The 24041-nt window shown below is 42.8% G+C and overlaps 3 protein-coding genes and 1 long non-coding RNA gene across 6 annotated transcripts in view; 2 read left to right on the forward strand and 2 right to left on the reverse strand.

The window, feature by feature from the left end:
• Positions 1-2342, forward strand: part of PEX1 (peroxisomal biogenesis factor 1) — a 62555-nt gene extending 60213 nt beyond the window's left edge. For both annotated transcript variants that reach the window (XM_084784781.1, XM_084784780.1), the window contains 3 exons: positions 151-348; positions 613-743; positions 2139-2342. In XM_084784781.1, coding sequence (XP_084640907.1) covers positions 151-348; positions 613-743; positions 2139-2223 — 414 coding nt within the window. In that variant the 3' untranslated portion in view covers positions 2224-2342. The remainder of the gene's footprint in view (positions 1-150; positions 349-612; positions 744-2138) is intronic.
• Positions 2343-4756: 2414 nt separating this feature from the next.
• GATAD1 (GATA zinc finger domain containing 1) lies at positions 4757-14641 on the reverse strand. Its single transcript, XM_084784782.1, has 5 exons — positions 14042-14641; positions 13454-13579; positions 11959-12018; positions 7290-7473; positions 4757-5085 (listed from the first exon to the last, which is right to left on the reverse strand). The coding sequence occupies exons 1-5, from the start codon at positions 14291-14293 to the stop codon at positions 4895-4897; spliced, it is 813 nt and encodes a 270-aa protein (XP_084640908.1). The 5' UTR covers positions 14294-14641; the 3' UTR covers positions 4757-4894.
• Positions 7889-10690, reverse strand: LOC311599139. Its single transcript, XR_014779772.1, has 2 exons — positions 8576-10690; positions 7889-8433 (listed from the first exon to the last, which is right to left on the reverse strand). It is a non-coding gene; the product is annotated as an uncharacterized lncRNA (long non-coding RNA).
• An 8957-nt stretch (positions 14642-23598) lies between the features above and the next one.
• The window catches only part of LOC311600065 (protein lifeguard 2-like), a 29167-nt gene continuing 28724 nt past the window's right edge, over positions 23599-24041 (forward strand). The window contains exons 1-2 of one of the 2 annotated variants that reach the window (XM_084786321.1): positions 23599-23735; positions 23840-23967. In XM_084786321.1, coding sequence (XP_084642447.1) covers positions 23897-23967 — 71 coding nt within the window. In that variant the 5' untranslated portion in view covers positions 23599-23735; positions 23840-23896. Of the gene's footprint in view, positions 23736-23839; positions 23968-24041 lie in introns of those variants that run through there. The other variant, XM_084786322.1, reaches the window with a different exon arrangement.

The following is a 24041-nucleotide window of genomic DNA, read 5'->3' on the forward strand; positions in this document are numbered from 1 at the left end:
TGATCAAAACACATATGCATCTGTGAAATTCTCAAACAATAAAATTTAAAAAGGAAAGTTTTCATTTTTGATCTTCCTTGAACATGGCTGACTTTCTCCTCCCTTCTCTCCCATCTCTCTTCTTCGGTCTTTCCTGCACTCGTCATGCAGAGCTCACAGTGTCTGTCCGCACCAAGCTCTGTGACTCAGGATGTGCCTGCACCTCCCGGGAAAGACCCCCTGCTCACCCAACATCCTGTCTTCAGGACACCTTCCCAAGAAGGCTACCAAGAGCTTTCGCAGGAACAGAGGGACCAGCTGAAGGCAGACATCAGCGTCATCAAAGGCAGATACCGGAGCCAGAGTGGAGTATGGCCTTTTCCCCTCTTAGAACCTTTAAAAGTTGCTTTGCCTTTTCGACATGCATTCTTTGTGTTTTAACTGAGCCATATTTACAAGCAAAGTGCTGAAGCACAGTGACTCAGTGCGAAGGCCATCCCTGTTCTGAGTCCTTAATGAGAAAGAGAATGTATGCTTTTCAAGGGGAAAAAACTGACAAGAAATGACATGGGACTGCCATGTTATTTCTCGAATTCCTAAGTTAACACTTGCTTAATTTGCTTTTTATTTAAGGAGGATGAATCCCTTAACCAGCCAGGACCAATCAAAAGCAGCTTTGCTATTAGCCAGGCACATTTAATGACCGCGCTTGCCCACACAAGACCATCCATTAATGAAGATGAAGGGAAGGAATTTGCTGAGCTGTAAGTATCCATAAGAAACATATTGTTCACTTAAGCTCTTAAATGTTTACTTTTTTTTAAATTTCAGAGCTAATTTAAAAATAGACATGGTTAAACTGGGGTTGTAAGTCAGTGGCAGAACGTCTGCCTAGGATGTGTGAGACCCTGTATTATCTCATTTCTGTAGCCAAAAAAGAAATTTAAACTACACACCTAAGTAGAATTTCCTTAGCTAATTTGTTATATTTGGGTTATATTATAGTGAACTAACTTTAGACAATGAAGAAATAGGAAAATATATAATGGTCTAAATCTAATAATTTTGTTTTTAAGATATATTAAAAATATACTGGTTTTAGCTGAGTATGGTGGTGCACCACTTTGTTTTTTGTTTTTGTTTAGTTTTGTCAAGGCAGGGTTTCTCTGTAGTCTTGTCTGACCTTGAAATCAGAGATCCACCGGCCTCTGTCTCCCCATGTACTGGGATTACAGGAGTGTACCACTTTGCCAACTTAGTGCACTGCTTTGGTCCCAGAACTTAGGAGGCAAAGCCTGCTGTGAGTTTGAAGCCAACCTGGTCTACATAGTGAGTTCTAGGACAGCAAGGACTAAATCTCAAAAGCAAAACAAAGCAACAAGTTTTATGTGTGTGTGTGTGTGTGTGTGTGTGTGTGTGAGTGTGTGTGTTTATAGGTATATAGTTATAAATACTGGTTTTGCTCTTAAGATTATTTACGTTTTATTAGTGTTGACATACTTTAAATCTTTTGCATTTGTACAAAGGTTTCTCCACAGTGGGACTTATAATCTTCCTGCAGTTTACTTGTTCTAGACAGTGTACAGTGTGTCTTTCAGTGGCAGAACAGATGCCATATCTCAAATTCTCCCACACCTGAGTGTCCCACTGTTGTAACCATAACCAATTTGGTTGCAAAGAAATTGTCTTAGCCGGGTGTGGTGGCGCAGGCCTTTAATCCCAGCACTCTGAAGTAAGAGGCGGGTGGATCTCTGTGAGTTTGAGGCCAGCCTGGTCTACAATCAAGTCCAGGACAGCCAGGACTACAAGAGAAACCCTGTCTTGAAAAAACCAAAAAAAGAAAAAAGGAAAGAAAGGAAGGAAGGAAGGAAGGAAGGAAGGAAGGAAGGAAGGAAGAAACTGTCTTGCTTAGTCATGTCCTTGTCTTCAAATAAAACTATAAAGGTTATAATTTTCATTGTTCAATGACATTAATATTTTGTTCTAACTTTTTTTTCTACTAGACTAAAATTTTGAAAATTATTTTTAAGAACTTTTTAATTTCCTCTAATTTTTTATTTCATTTCTTAAAACATAAGGCTATTTAAAAAGAATCCATTATCTTTGTTTTATAATTATTAAGTATTACTCATTAAATATCATCTTTCTTACTTCTTAAGGTATGAAAACTTTCAAAATCCAAAGAAGAGAAAAAATCAAAGTGGAATAGCATTTCGACCTGGACAGAAAGTAACCTTAGCATAAAATATACTTCTGATTTTTCTAGATGTATTTGTTTGTTTTAATGGTCTGTCTCTAAGTTGTAACTATACAAATGATGTCTGTAAATGTTTTAATTTAATAAACTTGGTTAATCTATAAAATCACAGAATGGCAAATGCTGATTATATAATGCACAGGTCTGAGACTAATAGTACAGGCTAAATGAAAGTATAACAGATTGTATTTTATTCCCATAGCTATATTAAATCCTTAATGATATTAGACTAATGGTGGAGCTAATTTGCTTTCTTTTAGAGAGAAGAGATTTCTTGGCACTCCCAGACCCAGTCACTGTTTTTCTGGCATTTCATAATTATATGCCTTGTAACTTCTTGACTGTTTTGGAAAATGATAGAGTCTATTATGATTTTTTTTATCAGAATATGACATTTATACACAGTTCAAATAAATTTAATCCCTTCAAAATGCCTGATAGGCTCTTGATCTAGCATCCCATCCAGAATCATTGTTGTTTTTTGTCCTGATTGTAGTATGATTTTTATCTTCATATTCTCTTTTTCTGTGAACTTGTAGTTGATGGTTAGTAAGCTGCCATCAACACAGTGTCTCTACTAGTTAGCAGTTGGGTATGGAGAAGGAAGACAGTTAATTAAAATATACAGGCAAGTGTATGAGATTGCAATGTGGGTGTGCACAAGCAGCATCCCTGCCCTGTCCTGCCATGAGGCTAGGTTTCAGAAGAGCCTGACTTTGGGATGCGAGTGACAGGCTAACATCCTAAGAATACTTTTTTTTTTTCTTTCTTTTTTTGCTGCCCTTTGGTCCCTTTCACTTTTCTAAAGCTCCCCTCCCTGCCATGTGGCTGCTTGCCTAACCTCCAAGTCTAACTCATAGAGGCATGGTGGCTTTCACTCATCTTTCTGGGTAGCTGCTGCAGTTTTCAGCTTGCCTGCCGTGCAGTTTTTCTTTTAAACTAATTAAAATTGTCCTCCAGCTTCAAACAAAAACCTAAGCAGCACAGTCATCCCTCAGTTTCTCCAGTTGTAGTATTAGGGTTGTGGTTTTGCTCACAGCATATACAAAATCTGCTGTGCCTTGTTGGATAGCAAATGTCCAGAGTTGTCTGCCCCAGCTGAATCTACCTGATTCAGAGGTAACAATTTAAATTAAACCAAGAGTCCCCTATGTAACACTGTGCAGCTCTTTACTGTAAGGTTAATAATATAATCAAAAGATTGATGTTTCTACTTAATATCATCTTGGGGGAGAGGCATCCTATTTCTTTTTTAAGTAGTTGAAATTAATAAACAAATCCAAAATAAACCCATTATAAAAATATATATTTAATCTAAAACTGGAATATTAGCATTTAGAAAATCAGTTCCAACAGTATTTGCAATTAACTTTATTGTAGCTTTTGTAAGCAGGAAGATGCTTCTTCCTAACTTCAGCACTATAGAAGAGGGGTAAAATAGTCTGATGAAAATCAAATTCTCATAAATTCCTGTGGCTAAAAATTTATGTCTTGATAATCAGGACAGAGGCAGCAAATGGGTGCCTGCCCATGCCTCCCCTGTCGTGTAACCAAAGTTCACTTGAAGGATATGTAACAGGCTCCCAGGCCAAAGCACACCATGAGAGCCCTCAGCACATGGTTTGAAACTTTTAAGTATCAATACTAGTGACCTATTAGTCACTTCAACATAGCCCGTCAGCAGTTGCTCTCCCAGCAATAGACAGGAAGTTCTCACGGGCTGCTGCCTAAGTGGAAAGCAGGAATGTCTGTGCTGTAGATGCAAGGCTGGGCTGGAATCTCACAGGAGCAGCTGATGCTGACAGTAAGGGCAGTTCTACTGAGAGCAGCTCAGTGCCTGTAGCCGGAGATGAAGTGTTCAAGAGCCTCAGATAATCAAATCACCTACCGATTGCTTCCTGCAGGACTGAGGCAGCCGAGGTCTGCCTCCAGAGAAGGGGGTAAAAAGACTGCTTTTGTAAAATATACTGGTCACATTTTAGTGATTTAGTACTTGATCAGAAATCTAAAACTTAAGCCTGGCGAGATAGTGTACACCTTTAGTCCCAGCACTCAGAGGGCAGAGGCAGGAAGATCTCTTGAGTTCAAGGCCAGAACAGCAGGGCTACACAGAGAAACCTTGTCTTGGACAACAACAACAAAAGTAAAACTTAATGTTTTGTACCTATGTAAAAGTATAATTCATTTTATGAGTCTCTAGAAATAAATTATATAGAAAAATAGATGCTACATGTTGCTAATGGTTTCCCTCAGCTCTGGAAAAATACACATGGATTAACTTCAAATTTATTCTTTTCTCACCCTGTGATTTTCTAAGCAACAGGTACTAGACAAGCTAATAATTACTGTGCAGTAGGATAAAAAAAAACTTCTCAAGTCGTGTTTCCACATGAGAACTTCATGAAGTAGTAGTACCTGGCCATGGTCACACCTGTAATCCCAGCACTCAAGGAGGATGAAGCAGGGGGTATCTAGATCAGGCCAGCCTGTTAAAGAAAAACCATTTTAAAGAGACACATGTGTGACATACTTCATTATATTATAAATATAAGAAAACTGGAAATTGGATTTTATTTTGGGATGCGTGTATATGTTCTGGGGATTAAAACCAAAGCTCCATACATGTTACATAAGCGTGCCCCAGGTTTGGTTTTGTCACTACAAGTGGTTGGCAACTGTTTCCTTAATAGTTATTGCGGGAGTAGGTCCAACATGAGTCCATATGTAGCCCTTCTCTGGTCTGGTGGGAACAGTAGGAAATGGTGATGACCTGGACTTGAAATACTCAGAAGGTGCATGGCAGACAAACTCCAGGTATTCCATCTTCCTTGGAAGATCTTCCTCTGGCCCTAAGAAGCAGCCGAGAAAAGTTAAATACAGTTTTGAACACAGTATCATTTTTATAAAACATTAGCTTAAAAAAAAAAAAAGAGTGGATTTTTCAACAAACAGCCTTGGCTGTCCTGGACTCACTTTGTAGACCAGGCTGGTCTCGAACTCACCGAGATTTGCCTGCCTCTGCCTCCCAGAATGCTGGGATTACAGGCGTGTTAGCATTCTTAAGGACTAAGAGGAATCCTGCGTTCTTGGGATGACCTATCTGACATCATCCCTTGAAACACATATTACTTTGAAGTCACACTCCATTATTTATTCTTCTTCAACTGATTAAGGAATACAGCATCCTCCCACAAAGTGACTCAACTGAGAAAGGATCCCAAAATAGTGAGTATTAGGTATTTTATGAGGTACCTGTACTGTTCTAAGTACTTTATATATATCCATACTTTGGATCCTCACAACTTCCTCCTGGGGAATTATTTTTGCCTCTATTTTACATATAGCACATGAGGAAAGACAGATCAAGGATGACTGGTGAAGTTCTGTAACCAGGTAGCAAATGGGAGAGCTAAGAAATCAGTAGTCTGCCCCAGAGCTCAAGCTCTGGCCATCACACCATGTGACACCATCTACGGCAAGGAAGCAGCCAAACTCTGGGGATCATGAAAAGGAAGTGAGAGAGGAGCCCAGAAACAGGACATCATGGTCTCTGCTGGGTCCACACTTAAAGGCACAAGACAAGTCTGTTTTGTCATGTAACAAGCTTGAAACGTCACAACAGAGTAACAGTAGGATGACAGTTGTCCTTGGAGTTCTCACTAAAGGAAATGTCTTTCCCTCTGGAATGCAAAATGATTGCATGCCCATTACAAGAAGAATGAAAAGCACAGGATAACTGAAGTAAACGAACTTTCAAAATTATATTAGCTAGTCATTTTTTGTGTAAATCTGTCAAAAATTATTTGTTCTCTATCTTTTGAATGCCTTGAAATGATCAACCAAGTATAGTGTACCATTTTAGCCATGAACTTCGTTTTGTTTTGCTTTTATAAGGATAGGATGTCATGGGGGCTGGTGAGATGGCTCAGTGGATAAGAGCACTGTCTGCCCTTCCAGAGGTCCTAAGTTCAATTCCCAGCACCCACATGGTAGCCATGGCAAGCCATAAGAAAGGGATCTGATGCCCTCTTCTGGCCTGCAGTTGTACATGCAGACAGAGCATTCATACACAAATCAACAAATAATTTTTAAAAAATAGGACATCACATATGCTGTGTAGAGCGTCCTGAAATTTTATAGTTTTTAGAAATAATTAGGAAAGTTCTTGTTTTTGTTTTTGAGTAATTTTATAGGTAAGCTGTGTAATTCTTTTAGGCCTTGGTCACACAAACAAATCTTACTCACATCATATGTTAGTGGGCACACGCTGTTCTAGTCCATAGTAACAAATATCAACAATATAAAATGTCTCTGTACTTTCTACAATGCTCTTTACTTTATGACATGCCTTTTTTATTCTGAATTAAACTTTATTCTTAAGCCTCTAAATTCATATTTTTATGGTCTAACATTATTCTATGTTATATGCTAGAGATGGGACCATTAGACAGGTAACCAGGATTTTAAAAAGCCAAAAGAATAGGCTCCCTCAACTCTACACTAAGAACTACTTGGAGTGAGAGAACTGGTCATGCGTTTCCTCGTGGCAGCAGAACAGTAACTGAGACGGCCTCCCACAAACTGGTTAGCTATTATCACGTGCTCAGCCCCGAAATTGTATGAGTAAAGTAACATTAAATGGACTGAGCAGGTTGTATTTATAAATATACATTAATATATACAATAATTAAACAATTAACAATAAAAGGAGTAGAGCCATGAATTTGAGAAAGAATAGGGAGGAGTACACTAGAGGATTAGAGGAAAGGAGAAAATATAATTGCATTTTAATTTAAAAAAATAGTGGACCTCTACCTGATAAGACTGGTGTCCTTATAAGAGATAATCGAGCGCACAGAAAAAGACCATAGGAGGACACAGCAAGAAGGCAGCCATCTGCAAGCCAGGAAGCAAACCTCACCAAACAGCCACTGTCTCTGCACCTAGATCTCACTTCAGTGCAGTCATGGCATTTCACTATGACACAGACTAACACTTTCTTTCATAGAGCACTGAAGAATTAGCTAAATGTAAGAAGCAGTGCCAACCTTACCTATAATATAGGACGCAGGATCAAACTGGTCTCTGGGGCTGGCGAGGGTAGGAATGAGCCATGTCAGGGCCGCACTCTTCTCACAGTACTGGTCCTGAAGAAAACCCCTGATCTGAGCATAGTACGGCTTTCCATCTTGTTCATCAATCACAGAAACAACATCACCAATTTGGTAATATACTCCCTGGGGGAAACAGAAAATACGCTTGTATTTAAAATAGTAACATCACAGCCACAAACAAAACTTCACTCATCAGTTCACTTCTGAATGAAAAATAACTACATAATACACATATATGACAGCTTACAACTGCGAGAAGTACTTATATATAAATTCTTTGAACTTTATTCTAAAACAAAGACTTCATTTTTAAGAACAGTTTTGAATTCACAACAAAATCATGGAAAGCAGAGCTAGGGAACTTCCCCTAGTCCCTTTACCTAGCACATATACAGCATCTTCTCTTGTCTGTGTCCCCATGACCATGTGAAACACATAACATCATGATGTCTGAAACATCACAAATTACCTTTAAAATCTTTGTGCTATATAATATGTGACATGTATAACATAGATCCGCTATGATCATATTACTGAGAAGTTTCATTGGCCTACAAATCCTCTATACTATCCCTGCTTTTTTTTTTTTTAACACAATCATTAACTGTAGAAAAGTTAAATGACTTCTTTGACTTGCTGCTGAAATCCACACAGGGTAGAAACTGCAAACTTCATGCCTGCATTAACTAGCTCAGTGGATTTCCAGCACTACCACGCTTTTGCTTGGTGAGACCAGACTACACGTTGCCCTTCCCAGTTGTCTATTCACAGAAGATACACCTACTTTCTTTTGTTTTTTCCCCCTTGGTTTTTGAGACAGGGTTTCACCATGTATCCTTGGCTGTCCTGAACTATGTAGACCAGGCTGGCCCTGAACTCACAGTGATCGCCTGCCTCTGCCTCCCAAGTGCTGGGATTAAACGCATGTGCCACCACGCACAGCTCATATCTACTTTCTTTAGTATGTTCAATCCAAAAGAAATGACTAAAACCTTTTTAACTATCATCAGCATTTCAGGATACGTTACCACATTACACAACTGTCTCCTCCAAGTCCTTTCTGTTTTATATCTTCTCAACAATCTAATGAGAATGATATATTCATTTCCTGTTCTACTTTATATCCAATTAACTAATCTGTACAATTCCGGCATTGAAGTCTCCCTGTATCTCTGCTACCCATCCCAGGTTCTCCTCCCTGGATAGTGAGATGGAAATTTTTCACCTGTGAATATCCATAATGGTTGGTCTTTACGCTATGTAGAACGTCCTAAAGTGGGTATAGTCTCCAACAGGTTACAGGTCCTCAAGCATGGGAACGACCGGTGTTTGCCTGAAACAAGGCTTTCATAGTAGCCAAAGCTGCTAAGATATGTGTAGTTTAACCGCAAAAAGGTTCTGAATAAATACTTCCAGTAATCCAATTGCAACATGGACATCTGACAGACCAGGAGCTTCTCCTGGTGGATGCTTATTCGTGTGTCTGAGGTGACTCACACCTGGGTCACAATGAACGGGCACTGTTATTGCAGGCTACAGTCTATACTTATTAGTCCATCCTCAGCAGCAGCAGCCCTTTCCTGCCCCTGCTACTCCAAGGTCATAAGTTACTTATCAGATAAAGTTTGTGTTTGTTATCTGCTATCTTCACACATATTTTCTCCCAAATTATAAATGACTGCATTTGTTTAACACTGGTACTCAGATATGTGCTGAATATGAATCACTAATATGTGGCAGCAATGCAAAGATAAGGTCTTAGTGAGGTTTTGATGGCAAGCACTGCCTAGCACATGAGGAGTGTACAAGCCGGCTCCCTTATCTGTAGGGATACGATGTAATACGCCAGTAGATACTGAAAACCTTGGATACTGCTATTCTACACACTCCAGATTTTCCTCCTATATATCCTTACTTATGATACAGCTTAATTTCTAGTTTGGGTAAGGGGTTGACAGCAATAACTAGTAATAAATAGAATACCTAGGAATAAACCAGAACATCCATGCTGCAGATAAGGGGAGACTACCATACAATTATCTAAGTCACTTTATCTGAGCAGTCTCCATGTGCGGGCTGTTGAAGGCTGGATTAGGAACGGCCATGCTGAGGTCATGCAGCTGCCCTGACACTGCAGGGCTCCAGAAAGGTAACCTAACCGTCTGCTTCCTGCATGCCCATGCTCTTGCCTCTCACTCCTAGTGACTCCCTTCCATTTCTCTCTGCTATGTTTTTATTATTTTTTAATTGTGTGTATGTGTGTGTGCATATGTGCACATGGCATCTTTACCCTGGAGTTGGAGTATAGGTACTTGTGATTGGGTGTAGGTGCTGGGACTGAACCTGGGTCCTCTGAGACAGCAGTATATACTCTGAACCACTGGGCCACCTCTCCAGTTCTTCTCCTATCCCTGAGCTAGGGCTCCAGCTTAGCTTAGAAGCTCACACTGACCTCTTCAACTTGTCACTGTGATGTCTGCTCTGCTGTGAGAGTGTCCACAATGCCGGCTCTCCTCAATATTACTTGAGTATTTTGCTGTATTTTGGTCTTACTGTTTAATAAACATAGCAGCAGATAATAGTAAGAAAAGGCTAACCCTTGCAATAACAAGTCCCACATGCTTTTCCACTAACACATACCTAGAAATCACCAGTAAAATGGGTTTTTATCTCCTAGACCTAGCTATGAACAGAGTGGACTGCTGAAGAAGTCCTGTACAAATCTGAAGCTGTGATGGTGGCCACTTGTATCATTCACTGACCAGTGACCTTGATAAGTGTCTAACATGCATAATCTCAGAAAGTAATTGCTACTTACAATCCTTATTTTACAGATGAAGAAACACTAGAGCTCAGTAACATGATCAGCCGCCAAGCAATGGAGCCAAGCTGACGCCTGGGCTTAGGTCCTAGCACCAGACTGCCTTGCTCCATGACTTCCCCGTACACAATCTTGGACAAACTAATTAATCTCTCTATGAGTCAATGTCCTTATACATAAAATGCGGAAACAGTACTCACCCAAGAGGAGACTGAATAAAACAAAACGCTTGAAATGCTCAGCCCACTCATGACCCACAGGATACATGCATTTGCATGAGCATGTGTGCACACGCGCACACACACACACACACACACACACACACACACACTCAACTTTATCTTATGATTAATGATTAACAATGTACGAAAGTCTAGAAACATAGGAGGAACTCTGGCCTGTGACGGAGTTTTTTTTTTTTTTTAACTAAAACATATGTGAACTAACACAAATAAATACACTTAGAAGTCATAACCTTTTGAGTACCATGAGGTGTTTGGTCCAGTTGGGTCAAGCATAAAGCACTGACTCACCATTGCTTCCTGCATGACACCACAGGAATGTAATGACTGCTGATATGCCAGGCCTGCCAGCCTTGGAGGCATTTTTGTGTCTTCCACTGTAAAAGTAACGAGAGGTCACATCCCTCATGGAAGTCACGGGTGTCTGTGTGCTTTGGCCCCAGAAGGCCTTACTTTATCAACAAAATGATGGAGCAGGAACTAAGGACAAAAGTGAACTAAGAATACACTTGTTCAGTTTTCTTTGTTATGTTTGTTAAGTTCAACTGTATACAAGGCAATTTTTTATCATGTAAAGTAATAAACCATATTAGAAAAGCAAATGTTTGCCCTTAATATTCCAGCGCTTCCTGTAGGTGGAAGCACTGTGAAGCTGCCTGTTAGCAGATTCTCTACTCTGGTGTGCCAATCTACATACTAATCACATTACTATATTTACATAGTCTATATATAAAAACTGATGTATTTCAAATGCAGAAAGTCAGAGATTTCAGATATAAACTGATATATCCCAGAAAATATATATGTATATATTCCTCAGACGCAGTACACTTTTAGTAAGTTTTTTTCCTTTGTCTGTTCTATGTGTATCGCTGTTTTAACTGCATGTAAGTTTGTGTGTGCCTGGGGCACCAGGAGGCCAGGAGAAGGCTTCAGATCTACAGCTGGAACACAAATGGCTGTGAGCTGGGAATTGAACCTGGGTCCTCTGCAAGAGCAGCCAGTGCTCTCAACTGTTGAGCCACCTCCCCGGTCCAAGTTTTAAAAACTTTTTTTAAAATTGGAAATAGATTATACTCTCATACAATACATCTGGACCACCACTTCCTTTCTTCACTCCTCCCAGTCCCTCTCCCTGCCCTAAACACACACATACACTTCCCCTCCCCCACTGCACAGCGGAGTCAACACTGTCTACTCACACCCTACCACTGCAGCTCTCAGCTTCACTCTGGATGACTCCCTCTTACATAACCCACACTGTACACTAGCATCTAACAACAATTCCTCAGCACCTTCACGTCATGTTCTCATAGGCAACTTCCCCTCCTATCTGAGTCAGAAAACATCTGGACAAGAGTAACAGCCACCTGGAGGGAAAACAGCTTAGAGGGAACTAAAAGCATAACCACGCATTGTGCACACAATGTGCACAGATGTTGGGACCAAGCCAGTACTTTGGTGGCATATTTTACAACCAGCCCAAAAGCGTGCTTGCACTCTCTTGCACACACTCTCTCTCTCTCAACCAGCATGGAAGCTTACCTTGTAGAAGATTGATTCTGCGGTGACTATGGTAGAAACAGATTCAGGAGCTTTGATAGGCTAAGAGAAAACAAAAGTAAAAATATTTGTATACCTACAAGTATATATGGGCACTCTTCCAACCACATGAGAATTGTATAACTTGAAAAAACAAAACATTATTACAAATTACCGACAAAAACTTCAGGAAAAAAATCTGACAGATACATATAACGCAATACTTGGGGAGCTGAGGCAGGATGGCAACTTACAAACCAGTCTGGGCGATACAGCAAGAGTGCATACACACACACACACACACACACACACACACACACACACACACACACACAAATAGATTTCTTGAATGTTGATGTGATGAAGCTGAATATTTCCACTATCAATAATTTAAAAGTGCTGAAAACCAAAAGTAAAGTTTCTGATTATGCTGCTAAGAGCTAACACAAAGCTTTCAGAGTTCCAGCAGGCATTAACATTCCAATTATAGAAATGTACTGGCTCTAAAAGTCAGAGCATGATAGGATGGAAATGAAAAAATTTAAATTTTGGTATTAGCCTGAACTCTGGGGTTTTTAGTAATATGCCACACTGTTCCACCAGCATTAAAATCCCTTTTTAAAATTGCAACACAATCTTCATCAGAACATAAAAAAATGGCCTCTCTCATGACTTTGTGTAATTCTTGAAGGATGGAGAATCCAAAATTCTTTCTAAACCTGATATGGGTTGTTTTGGTTTTTGGGGGTTTTTTTTTCCCCTGAGACAGGGTAGCCCTGGCTGTCCTAGAACTCACTCTGTAGACCAGGTTGGTGAACTCGGAGATCCACCTGCCCCTGCCTCCATGTGCTGGGATTAAAGGTGAGCATCACCACTGTCCAGCAAAAAAAGTTTTCTTAATTAACCATGCACCAAGAACCATAACTTCATGAAATTGTCAATGAACAAATTTAATCAATTTTTAAAAACGAACCATAGGGGGCTGGAGAGATGGCTCAGAGGTTAAGAGCACTGTCTGCTCTTCCAGAGGTCCTGAGTTAAATTTCCTGCAACCACATGGTGGTACATAACCATCTATAATGAGATCTGGTGCCCTCTTCTGGTGTGCAGGCACACATGCAGGCAGAACACTATATATGTAATAAAAATAAATAAATAAATGTTTTTAAATCTTAAAAATAAAACAAAACAAAATCGTAGCCGGGCAGTGGTGGCACCTGCCTGTAACCCCAGCACTCAGGAGACAGAGGCAGGCGGATCTCTGTGAGTTTGAGGCCAGCCTGGTCCACAAAGGGAGTCCAGGACAGCCAAGGCTACACACAGAGAAACCCTGTTTTGAAAAACCAAGCCAAACCAAACCAAACCAAAGTGTAATCTCTCTTTCTCTGCATAGAGAATGTGACAAACTGAGAAAAATTATAAAATATTTCTCTTAGACTGGCAAAGCACACCACACAAAGTGCCCCACCAGGAAACACACCGTCCACAACCATCTTACATTTTTTAATTTAAAAATATGTCTTCTCCCTTTTCCTTTAGTGGAAACTTTTTTCTCAGCAGCTGGAGCCGACTTGTACTTGGTATTTCTGAGCCGTGCAGACCTTCTGTGAATTTCTTGCTTACTCTGTTATGTAATTTAGAGAAAAAGAAATTAAAACTGTGCTCAAAAAAGCTAATATATAGCAATCCCACAAAGAACGGAGGATGCACTTTGTTAAAACAGTTTTAAAAAACGGAGAGGCTAAGATGAGTCAACCCAAGAGGTGGCGCTGTTTACAGGAGGGAAGAGGACAGGAGTGGGTGGAGGCCAAGGCGGGAACTATTATTCGTTGTTGAGCTATCACACAGAAAAACACCTCCTTTCCGTCCTCCCCGCCACCCCACCAACTTTCCCGCCTATCTCACAGTAGATGCCTAATGCTGTCATTTTAAACGACTCAATAATTTAACATAAGAGCAAGGATTTAACGGGAAAGAGGCACTCGGCCTCTAACCACGTAGACAGCTGTACTGACACTGTGTATTGGAAGGGCGGGGGGGGGATTTCTGCAGCTCAGCGTGCACCGCCCTGGGGCCGGGAGCTCACCTGCTTGCCGCCCCCGCCCCCGTTGCTCTGCGGAGGGCCGGCCGAGGTGCTGGCGAAGGTGGCGGTACCGAAGCCGCCGCCGGCGACCCCGGTCCCGCCCGCCACCCCCGCGCCGCCGCCGCCGCCGCCGCCGCCCCCGCCGCCCCGGCCCGTGCAGTGGTGACAGAGGATCTCGCCCTGTGGGCTCTTCTTCCACATGGAGGACGACGTGGTCTTGCACACGCTGCAGGTGGGCTTCAGGCCCAGCGGCATGGTGGCCGGCTCGGGCGGCCCCCGCGGGCGCAGCGACACGGGAATGGCGCTCGTCTGCGCGGGCCGCCCGGGGGTCGGCCTGCCACCCCGGCGACTGGAAGGTCTGAGGTGCCTGGCCGCCCGCGCCGGTACCCAGCGGCCGCCACCGGGCCCTGGGGGCGGGAAGCGGGCGTCCGCAGCCCGGGACCCAGCCCTGGAGCTGGGCCGCCCGCGGGGCACGCAGGCCCGATACACCGCCCGACCTCCCGGGAAAGCCAGCTCTGACCTCGGGGGACGCTTCCCGGGGTGGGCGGGGCCGCGGGAGCCCAGAGTGTGACCGGAGCCCCACCTCCGCCCACCCGGACTTCCGGCGAGGGGCGGGGCTCCCGGCGAGGGGCGGGGCCTTGTAAGCCTGATGTGAGCGACTGAGGCCTCAGGACTCCGGAAGCCCGACCTACTGGCCGGAAGTGGCGCTGACAGAATTGCCATTGCCTGTCACTCAGTCTTCTAAGGGCGGCAGCTGGCGAGGGAAATATAAGATTTCCTGTTAAAGGTGAATTTCAAGTTGACAACAGTTAACTGTTTAGTGAGAGTAGCCCATGTAATAATTGTTATCTGACATTCACATTTACCCGAGTATCCTGTTTTTATTTGATAAATTTAGCTGTTTGTTTATTTATTTATTTACTTACTTTCTTTGGAGGCTGGGAGGCGGGGTGACTGCATGGGTAAAGTTCTTCTGGAGCAAGTTTGTGGGCCTGAGTTTGAACGCCAATCCACACGTAAGAAGCTAGGTGTGTTAGGGCTGGAGGGACTAGATCCACTATTAGCATCCACTATGTATGAAACTTACTTTTAGCATTCTTGCTTGACGTACTTCTTACCTTTTGAATAGAGTGTTCTTGACCCCCCCCCTCCTCGCAAAGAATTTAGAAAATGTCAATACTGAAAACATTCAGACAGGAAAGAGCTGAAATACCAACATGGACTCCTGAGAGTAATTTGGGACTGTGTAGCATTGTTGTGCAGTGAATACTGTATGTGACGGGTTTATGACTTAGTTTTGTATTACACAGTTGAGTTCAGAGCTGGGACATTTGTATCTTTTATGGCTCAACATCAACTTATTGTATAATGAACAAGCAACACATTATACTAGCATAAACGATTCCAAAGAAGATTACTAGAGATTACATTGAATGCTGATTTAATTAGAAGCAATTGCTGTAAGAATTTATCTCTTTTTTTCCTGTGAACTTCAGATGGAAGAATTGGACACACATGAATATGGACTTAAATCACTCCAAAACTACCAGTTCTCTGGGAGGGCCATTAGCAAAACCAAACACAATATGCCTTTCCCCTGGAAAAGAGACTTTTATTAACTTGATAGAATAAGCCTTAACATTGAATATGATAGTTGCAGTCTAAAGCTGCCTGGGAAACTAGCCCAGGGAATGAGAGAAATCTTCAGTGCTAGTTACAGGTGAATAAAGTTTTTATGGAGTTGACCAACTGCATTTTTAGTGGAGTTTTGTTGTTTTATGTGTTGGTATATGTGTACATGTTCATATGTGTATGAGCACACATGCATGTGTGTGCATATACATAAGCACATGTATGTGGAGGCTAGAGGCTGACATTGTGGGTTCTTCCTCAATCATTTTCCATATTTTTTTTTACAGTCTTTCCCTGAACTTTGAGTTTACCAATTAACCTAGGCTGGCTTAACCAGCAAACCCCAGGAACCCTCCTGTCCAGGATGCCTCAGGTCCTAATCAAGTTGTCTGGCCTTTTACATGGATGCTGGGAGTTCAGATTCAGGACCTCAGGCTTTCATGGCAAACACTTTACTCACTGAGCCATCTCCCTAGCCACTTGTTATTTGAAATAGGATCTTACTCTATCCCAGGCTGTTCTAGCACACACTGTATAGTCCAAACTGGCCCCAAGCCTCCCTCCCTTCCTTCCTCAGACTCCTCCGTATCTCCGTACTGAGGTGTGAGCCACCTCCTCTAACACTACTGTGTAAATCTGGCTTCGAATTTAAAAGCTGACATTCTTGTGTTTCTCAGGAACCAATGATAAGATTGCAGGTATCTACAGGATTTGGAGACACAAGGTTTGCACTGAGCATCCAGTGTGGAAAATTTTAAAAGTCCCTGGAGTAAATGGTACAATGGTTCTAACAGCAGATAAAAGAATGATGCTCTGTGGAGGAGGTAGACACTCTGTGACCTGCCAGTAGACTGTCCAGGCTCTCAGCTGGAGGTTGGATTTTTAATTCTATGGTTTTTCTCCCACTACTCACATCTGACTTCATAGATAGTAATTTATTTGTTTGTTTGTTTGTTTGTTTGTTCATCTTCTCCCATACAAACATCCCAACCATAGCACCTGCTCCACTCCTTCCAGTTCTCCCTCTCCATCCTCTCTCCAGATCCATTGCTCCTCTGTTTCCCTTCGGGGGTGGGGGGGAAGAGCAGGCCTCCCATTGGTACCAACCAAACATGGCATAACAAGATGCAAAAAGACCAGGCACAAATCCTCATATGCAAGGCTGGAGGAAGCCACCCAGTAGGAGGGAAAGGGACCCAAGAGCAGGCAACAGTCAGAGATACCCCTATGCCCATTGTTAGGTGAAGGAAAGATAAACCTGTTTTTGTTATGAGCCCAAGTGTGGGATGGTGAATGGTCTTGTGGGAACAGGTGAGGTTAATCCACTAGAAGACAAATCACCTCGTGCAGGAGCTTGATTGTTGCCAGCTGAAAAGATCCGTGAACAGACTCCAGGAGGAGATATATAAATGAGCCCAGAACTGGAGGCAAGGGCTTTTGGAGACTTGGGATAGTTTCATCTCTCCACTTCCAGATGCTCTTAGAGAGAACCACTTGAGGTGAGGCTTTGGGGCTCCTGCTCCTGCTGAGGTTCCAGGTTTGGTTACTCCAGGTTCCCGCAGAAGAAATCCTGCTGATTATGCCAGGAGAATCATTCCTCAGAACTGATATCCTTACGGTTTTGTTACTGTATTCTTTAATTCTCTTTTCCTATTGTTTCGGTTAGCCAGGTTATAAGGGACATACGCTCGGTTAATAAGTTCGTAATAAAATATACTGGTTAAGAAAACTGAACCTACAGTTAGGCATCCCACAAAAACCCCAAGCTAAATATCCACAGCGTATGTGCAGAGGGCCTAGTGGAGACCCACGCAGGCTCAGTGATTGCCGCTTGAGTCTCTATGGTCCCTGCTTAGTTGATTTGTGGACCATGTTCCCTGGCTTCTACAATCCTGCTTGCCCTTCTTCCGTGGGGTTTCCCAAGCTCCACCTAATGTTTGGCTGAGGGTCTCTGCATATGCTCTCCTCAGCTTCCTCTTAACAACTGGCCTCAGCCCCAATCTAAGAGTATAGCAGAATGTCATTAGGAATCATGATATTTTTTTTTCTTCAGTCAGTCAGATTTGGTTTTACCCTAGGTCTCTGCCCTATCCAGCTTCCAGTTCCTGGCCATCTAGGCAGTCCTGAGTATGGACTCTGTCCTATGGGTTGGACCTCAAGGTAGACCAGTCATTGGTTGGCCACTCCTACAAAGCTCTGAGCTACTGCCTGTCCCCCGGCACATTTTGCAGGCAGGACAGGTTGTAGGTCAAGGTTTGTGGCTCAGTTGGTGTTCCAGACCCATCACTGGACTGGGAACCTTGCCTGGGTACAGAAAATGGCTGATTCAGGCTCCGTATCTTCCATTTCTAGGAGTCCTCTCTCATAGGGTTACTAGGATCACTCTCATAGGTTCTGGAAGTTTCTACTGTACTAGGTTTCCACATCGCCCCGTAAATGTCCTCTTCCTCTCACTCCATCCTTCCCTCCCCGAGCTGATTCCTGCTGTTCCCCTCCCCACCCACCTTCAGTCCACTTGCAAAATCTATTTTACTTCCTCTTCCCAGAGAGATCTCCCCTAGGGCCCTCCTTCTTACTTAGCCTCCCTGTTCTGTGGACTGTAGTGTGATTATCCTTTACCTAACAGCTAATATCAACTTATGAGTGAGTACACACCATGCGTGTCTTTCTGGGTCTGGGTTATCTCACTCAGGATGATCTTTTCTAGTTCCATCCATTTGTCGGGGGGAAGATGTGTATGTGTCAGAATGACCCTTTCACAGGTGTCACCTAAGACTATGAGAAAATGGGGAGCTAGAGAGATGGCTTAGAGGTTAAGAGCACTGCCTTTTCTTCCAGAGGTCTTGAATTCAATTCCCAGAAACCACATGTTGGCTCACAACCATCTATAATATGCCCTCTTCTGGCGTGCAGGTTAAAATGCAGATAGAGCACTCATATACATAAAATAAGTAGATAAAAATTTTTTTAAAAGACTACCAGAAAACACAAATATTTACATTACAATTAATAACAGTAGCAAAATGACAGTTATGAAGCAGCAACAAAAATAATTTTATGGTTATCACCACAAATGAAGAACTGTATTCAATGGTCACAATATTAGGAAGGTTGAAAACCACACTGCCTTACCATAATAGCAACATTTGATGCAAGGACTGATGGGAATTACTAAGCAAAGATGATGTCGGGGATCAAATCAAGAGGGAGGGAAATGAGCAACACTATGTGAAGGCTCTCCTCTAGTCCCCTACTCCCTCAGGGGTGCTTCAGGAAGACTGTGAGCCACAGCGAGTCAAGCCATGGCTCCCTGAGGTGTCGGGAGGAGATAGATGCCTTGGACGGATGCATGTCTTAATCCACTTGTGCTACTGTAACTACTGGAGACAGGGCATTTTGAGAACGGACATTTTTCACATTTTCACATTGTTCTGATTGCCTGATCCCATTTTCTAGGATTTTACTCTTATTGACTGATCTCTTCTAATGTTACACCTTTAAAAATATTTTTTTTTATTAATTTATTCTTGTTACATCTCAATGGTTATCCCATCCCTTGTATCCTCCCATTCTTCCCTCCCTCCCATTTTCCCCTTATTCCCCTCCCCTATGACTATTACTGAGGGGAATTACCTCCCCCTGTATATGCTCATAGGGTATCAAGTCTCTTCTCGGTAACCTGCTGTCCTTCCTCTGATTGCCACCAGATCTCCCCCTCCAGGGGACATGGTCAAATGTGAGGCACCAGAGTACGTGAGAAAGTCATATCCCACTCTCCACTCAATTGTGGAGAGTTTTCTGCCCATTGGCTAGATCTGGGTAAGGGTTTAAAGTTTACCGCCTGTATTGTCTTTGGCTGGTGCCTTAGTTTGAGCAGGACCCCTGGGCCCAAATCTGCCTACCATAATGTTCTACTTGTAGGCTTCTAGGACCCTCTGGATCCTTCTACTTTGCTATTCTCCCATGCTTCTCTCATCCAGAGTCTCAATGGGATGTCCTCCCCTCTGTCCCAGTTTCCTGGTAAGTGAAGGCTTTCATGGAACATACCCCTTGGGCTAGTATGCAGATATAAGTGAGTATATACCATTTGAGTCTTTCTGCTTCTGGCTTAACTCACTCATTATGATCATTTCTAGCTCAATCCATTTGTCCACAAATTTTGGGAATTCCTTGTTTTTAATAGTTGAGTAGTATTCCATAGTGTATATGTACCACAGTTTTTTTATCCATTCTTCTATTGAGGGACACTTAGGCTGTTTCCATGATCTGGCTATTATGAATAAGGCTGCTATGAACATGGTTGAGCAAATTTTCTTGCTGTGTGCTGGAGCATCTTCTGGGTATATTCCAAGGAGTGGAATAGCTGGGTCTTGCGGAAGCCCTATTCCCAGTTTTCTGAGATAGCACCAGATAGATTTCCAAAGTGGCTGTACTAGTTTGCATTCCCACCAGCAATGAAGGAGTGTTCCTCTCTCCCCACATCCTCGCCAGCATATGGTGTCACTTGAATTTTTTATTTTAGCCATTCTGATGGGTGTAAGATGGAATCTCAGAGTTGTTTTGATTTGCATAAAAATATTTTTTCTTTAAACACATTTTTAATTAAAATACAATCACATCCCTTCCTCTTCTTCCATATAACTCCTCCCACGTACCCACTCACTCCCACCCTGATGGCCTCTCTTTGATGATGATCATTACATATAAATAGATATGAGGCAACATATTATACATACATACATATATATATATATATATATATATATATATATATATATATATATATATACAAACATAAATTCAACCTGCTGAGTTTGTTTCTGTAGTTTATGTGTATATGATTTCAGGGCTGACTGGTTGTATTCATTAGTTGCCTGTAGATATTTGTATAGGGGTGGGACTCCAGGAGATTTTCCCGTTTCCATATTAGCATGGCTAGTGATGTTGTTATTGTTTAGGTCTAGTTTATGTAGCCATTTCTGGAAACACAGTCTCACGTCAGACTTCCTGTCCCTCTGGCTCTTACAATCTTTCTGCCTCTTCTTCCATGGTGTTTCCTGAGCCTTTTGTGCAGTTTTGCATTGTAGATGTATCCAATGAGACTGATGTCCCCACAATCGTTCATCTCAGCAATAGGTCTAGTTGTGGTATTCTGTAATGTTTGGGGAGCCAAGACCATAGCCAGCAAGCATCTCGGACTTTGGCATAATACATTGAGTGGACCTGGGGCAGGCTGCCTTGTGACCTCCTTCCCACCTTGCCTCAGGGTACATTCCAGGAGGCTGCCTTGCACCTCTTCCTCTCCCTCAAGGTAGTCTCCAGCTGTTCTCAGTATTCCTGGAATTACTGAGGCCTTCAGAGGATGAGCGGAACAAAGTCTATAGATAACATCTTGTGGTTCCAGGCGCCTAACAATTCCACCCAACCCCAGAACCACAGGGGCCCTCGCCCTGCCAAACTTCCTGACTTGCTGATATCTTGCAAAAACCACCCACCTGGAGCACCCCACTCAGCCTCCTGCTTCAATGGCACATATTTGCCTGTGAGAAAATAAAATTTTGTCATCTTGATCAGACTCCTTGACTTGCTGTCTGTTCTTCGCGTCTCTTGTCCCCCATTCTCTCCCTAGGGGTCTGAGGGTCCCAGTTGATTGTCTGGCGGGTCTGGACAGTATTTTCTATAAAGACAAGTTTTCTTTGATCCGAGGATATAGTTACCTTTACCTGTATGTATAAGGATGCTTTAGAATGTAATTAGGAATTACGCTGGGCCAGTAAAGTGGTAGTAGTAGGGTCTCTTTTAAGATACATGACTTCAGAGGAAGGGGAAACCAGGCGATCCGGATGAGACCTGAAAGGCTGTGGTCAGATGGTGCGGGAGGAGGGCCTCCCTGTCAGAGGTCTAGGGGAGGGGAATAGGATGGAAGATGGAGGGAGGGTGGGGATGGGAAGATACAAGTGAGGGGATAACAATCAGGATGTAATCTGAATAAATTATAGTAAGATTTTTTTAAAAAGATACATGACTCCACTATGCTTGGTTTCCAATGCCAAGCATAATTCCCTGCTGTGGAATGTTTTAAGTCCAATTAGACAGCTGTTGGTTCCACCTCTGTCGCACCTGTAGGGATACCTTGGGGCGCTGGTCACTGTTGTGGTTCATAGGCATCACACCTGGATAGAGTTATGGATCACATCCTTCCCTTAGTGGCTTGCAAATTACTTCCTATTATACGGGCAAGTAAGTTTAAACGTATGAATTAGGGAAATATATTCAAACCATAGCACACAATGAGAGCTACTCAGTCTGGAGTCAGTGGAAGGGTTCAACTGGATCATATAAACAGCTTACTACATAGCGGATGTATGAGAATGTTCTGGTGTTGCTGTGTGCACATACGCTGTTAAAATGGAAATGATGGCCTCTGAAGGCCTTGAGAGTTCACACCAGTGGGAACAAATAACCGCAGCGGTTGTTAGTGTCAGCATGTGATATAATCCACAGGACTCACACTTTGCATGATTTCTGTGTCGCATGGAGCAGATGTCTAAAACACACCACAGGCTGGTCTCAAAAGGTGACCTTTTGTTCGCTGATGATTATAGGTCAACAGGCGATTCACAACCCGTGGGTATCCCGGCCTGTATGCTAAAGGGGTGGGGCTTGCAGTTGCATTTCTACTTGGTTTGCTCACCTGTCAGGTGAAAGGTTGCAAAGGCCACAAACCATAGAGATGATGTTTGAAATGAGTTACTCATGTAGGCATGCAGCCGGCTCCTACATCTAAGAAACAGCTGCATACTGTAGAATATGAGGCTGAGGAGAAGAAGAGAAAGAATTTCTTTTGAGCAAACTGTAGTTAGTTCATTAGTTACAAACCCGACATGTAAACAAATAAATCATGTTAACTGAATCTTGGAGGGTAAAATATACAGTTAATTCAGGTTCACTGTTTACACCAACAGAATAGAGACCCTGGGGACTGGACAGAGATGATGATGGGGCTTATGAGACTGTGAGGTTCGAAAGAAGACAGCAGAGGCAAATACTCTTACTCTTTTCTTTTTGGCCAGGGGGGCTTGAGGGGTGGTCAGCCTTCTACTGCAGGCAGGCCTTCTGGGTTTTCTGTGCTGTAACTTGAGCACAGTACACCTATTTTCTGTATAATGTCCTCTTGTTTCCCAATCTCATTCTTTGCCTCGGAGTAATGTTCTCTTTGCCTGCACTGGGCTTCCTCCAACCTTCATCTTTCTAAGAACTAGCCAACATTTCATTTCCAACTCCATAATTGCAAATAGCGATTCCTCTCTAAAGCGTTTCCTTCTTTTCTCCCTTACAACTACACTGTGCACATGTCTCATATGACCTTTCTGAATTTCTTTCACTTCCTCACTCTCTGGACACAGCAAACAGGCACTAAGTTCAATGAATGGGTTAGTAAAAGGCTCCATACAGGACGCGTTTCCCCTCCCTCTCTACAAATCTCAGAGAAGAAAGGCTCACAGTATCTGCTCAGCACCTGATCCTGTGTCTTCTCACACCAAACAGCCTGACTTAGGTCTCCCAGGGCTTCCCATTGGCCTGTGACCTGCAGGCTGCAATCTGCCACCATGGGGGAAGGGGCACAGAAGTCATCATGGTCTAGTAGAAAGACCAGTTGAAACTTTACTAGAAATGAATCTTATTCATCTGAAGTAATGCAGAGGACCTCTGGAGGGCATCCCTAGGGGAGTTTTATGAGCATCTTCCTCTTGCCGAGAAGAAAGTGATGGCATGCTTGGAAGGACCGCTTTCTCATGGACAGAGCCTCTTGCTCCATGACATTGATTTGAAGACCCAAGTGTAGGTCTCCTTGAGACCCACCAGAGTGTGTAGTGGCTAGCATGGGGATTGATAGACTGGGCTTGACTAGAACCCCTCTTTCCTGAGAGAAGGTTCCACCCACCCCGTGTGCTCCAACTGCCACTCTCTTAACTGTCACCCAGAGCCTTCCTAATAATGGCTGCTGGCTCAAGAGTCAGGAGACCTGTTTGAGGACCAGATGAAAACCTCATTTGTGTTTCAGGTATCAACCAAATACAGTTCCGTGAGGAAAACTGAGTTGCTTTTGGATTGTGGCTGCTTTTGTCTTTGAGTGCTTTGAAAATCTCGCTGTCTCTTGATTTGCAGGACACCCTAGACACCAACTTGGTTATTTGAGCATCTTTCCGTCACCGTCAGCTTTGCATGAAGATCCCTCTCTCAGGGAGGCTCCAGACTTCATCAAAGAGGGAAATATTTCTTTTTGTCTTCAAAATGTAAATATGTTGTTGTTATTATTATTTGGAATAAATAGCCACTGTACAAATTCATTCAGGTCAAGTGCATCTCC

Source organism: Acomys minous (assembly GCF_964271855.1).
Source record: "Acomys minous genome assembly, chromosome: 6".
Taxonomy (NCBI): domain Eukaryota; kingdom Metazoa; phylum Chordata; class Mammalia; order Rodentia; family Muridae; genus Acomys; species Acomys minous.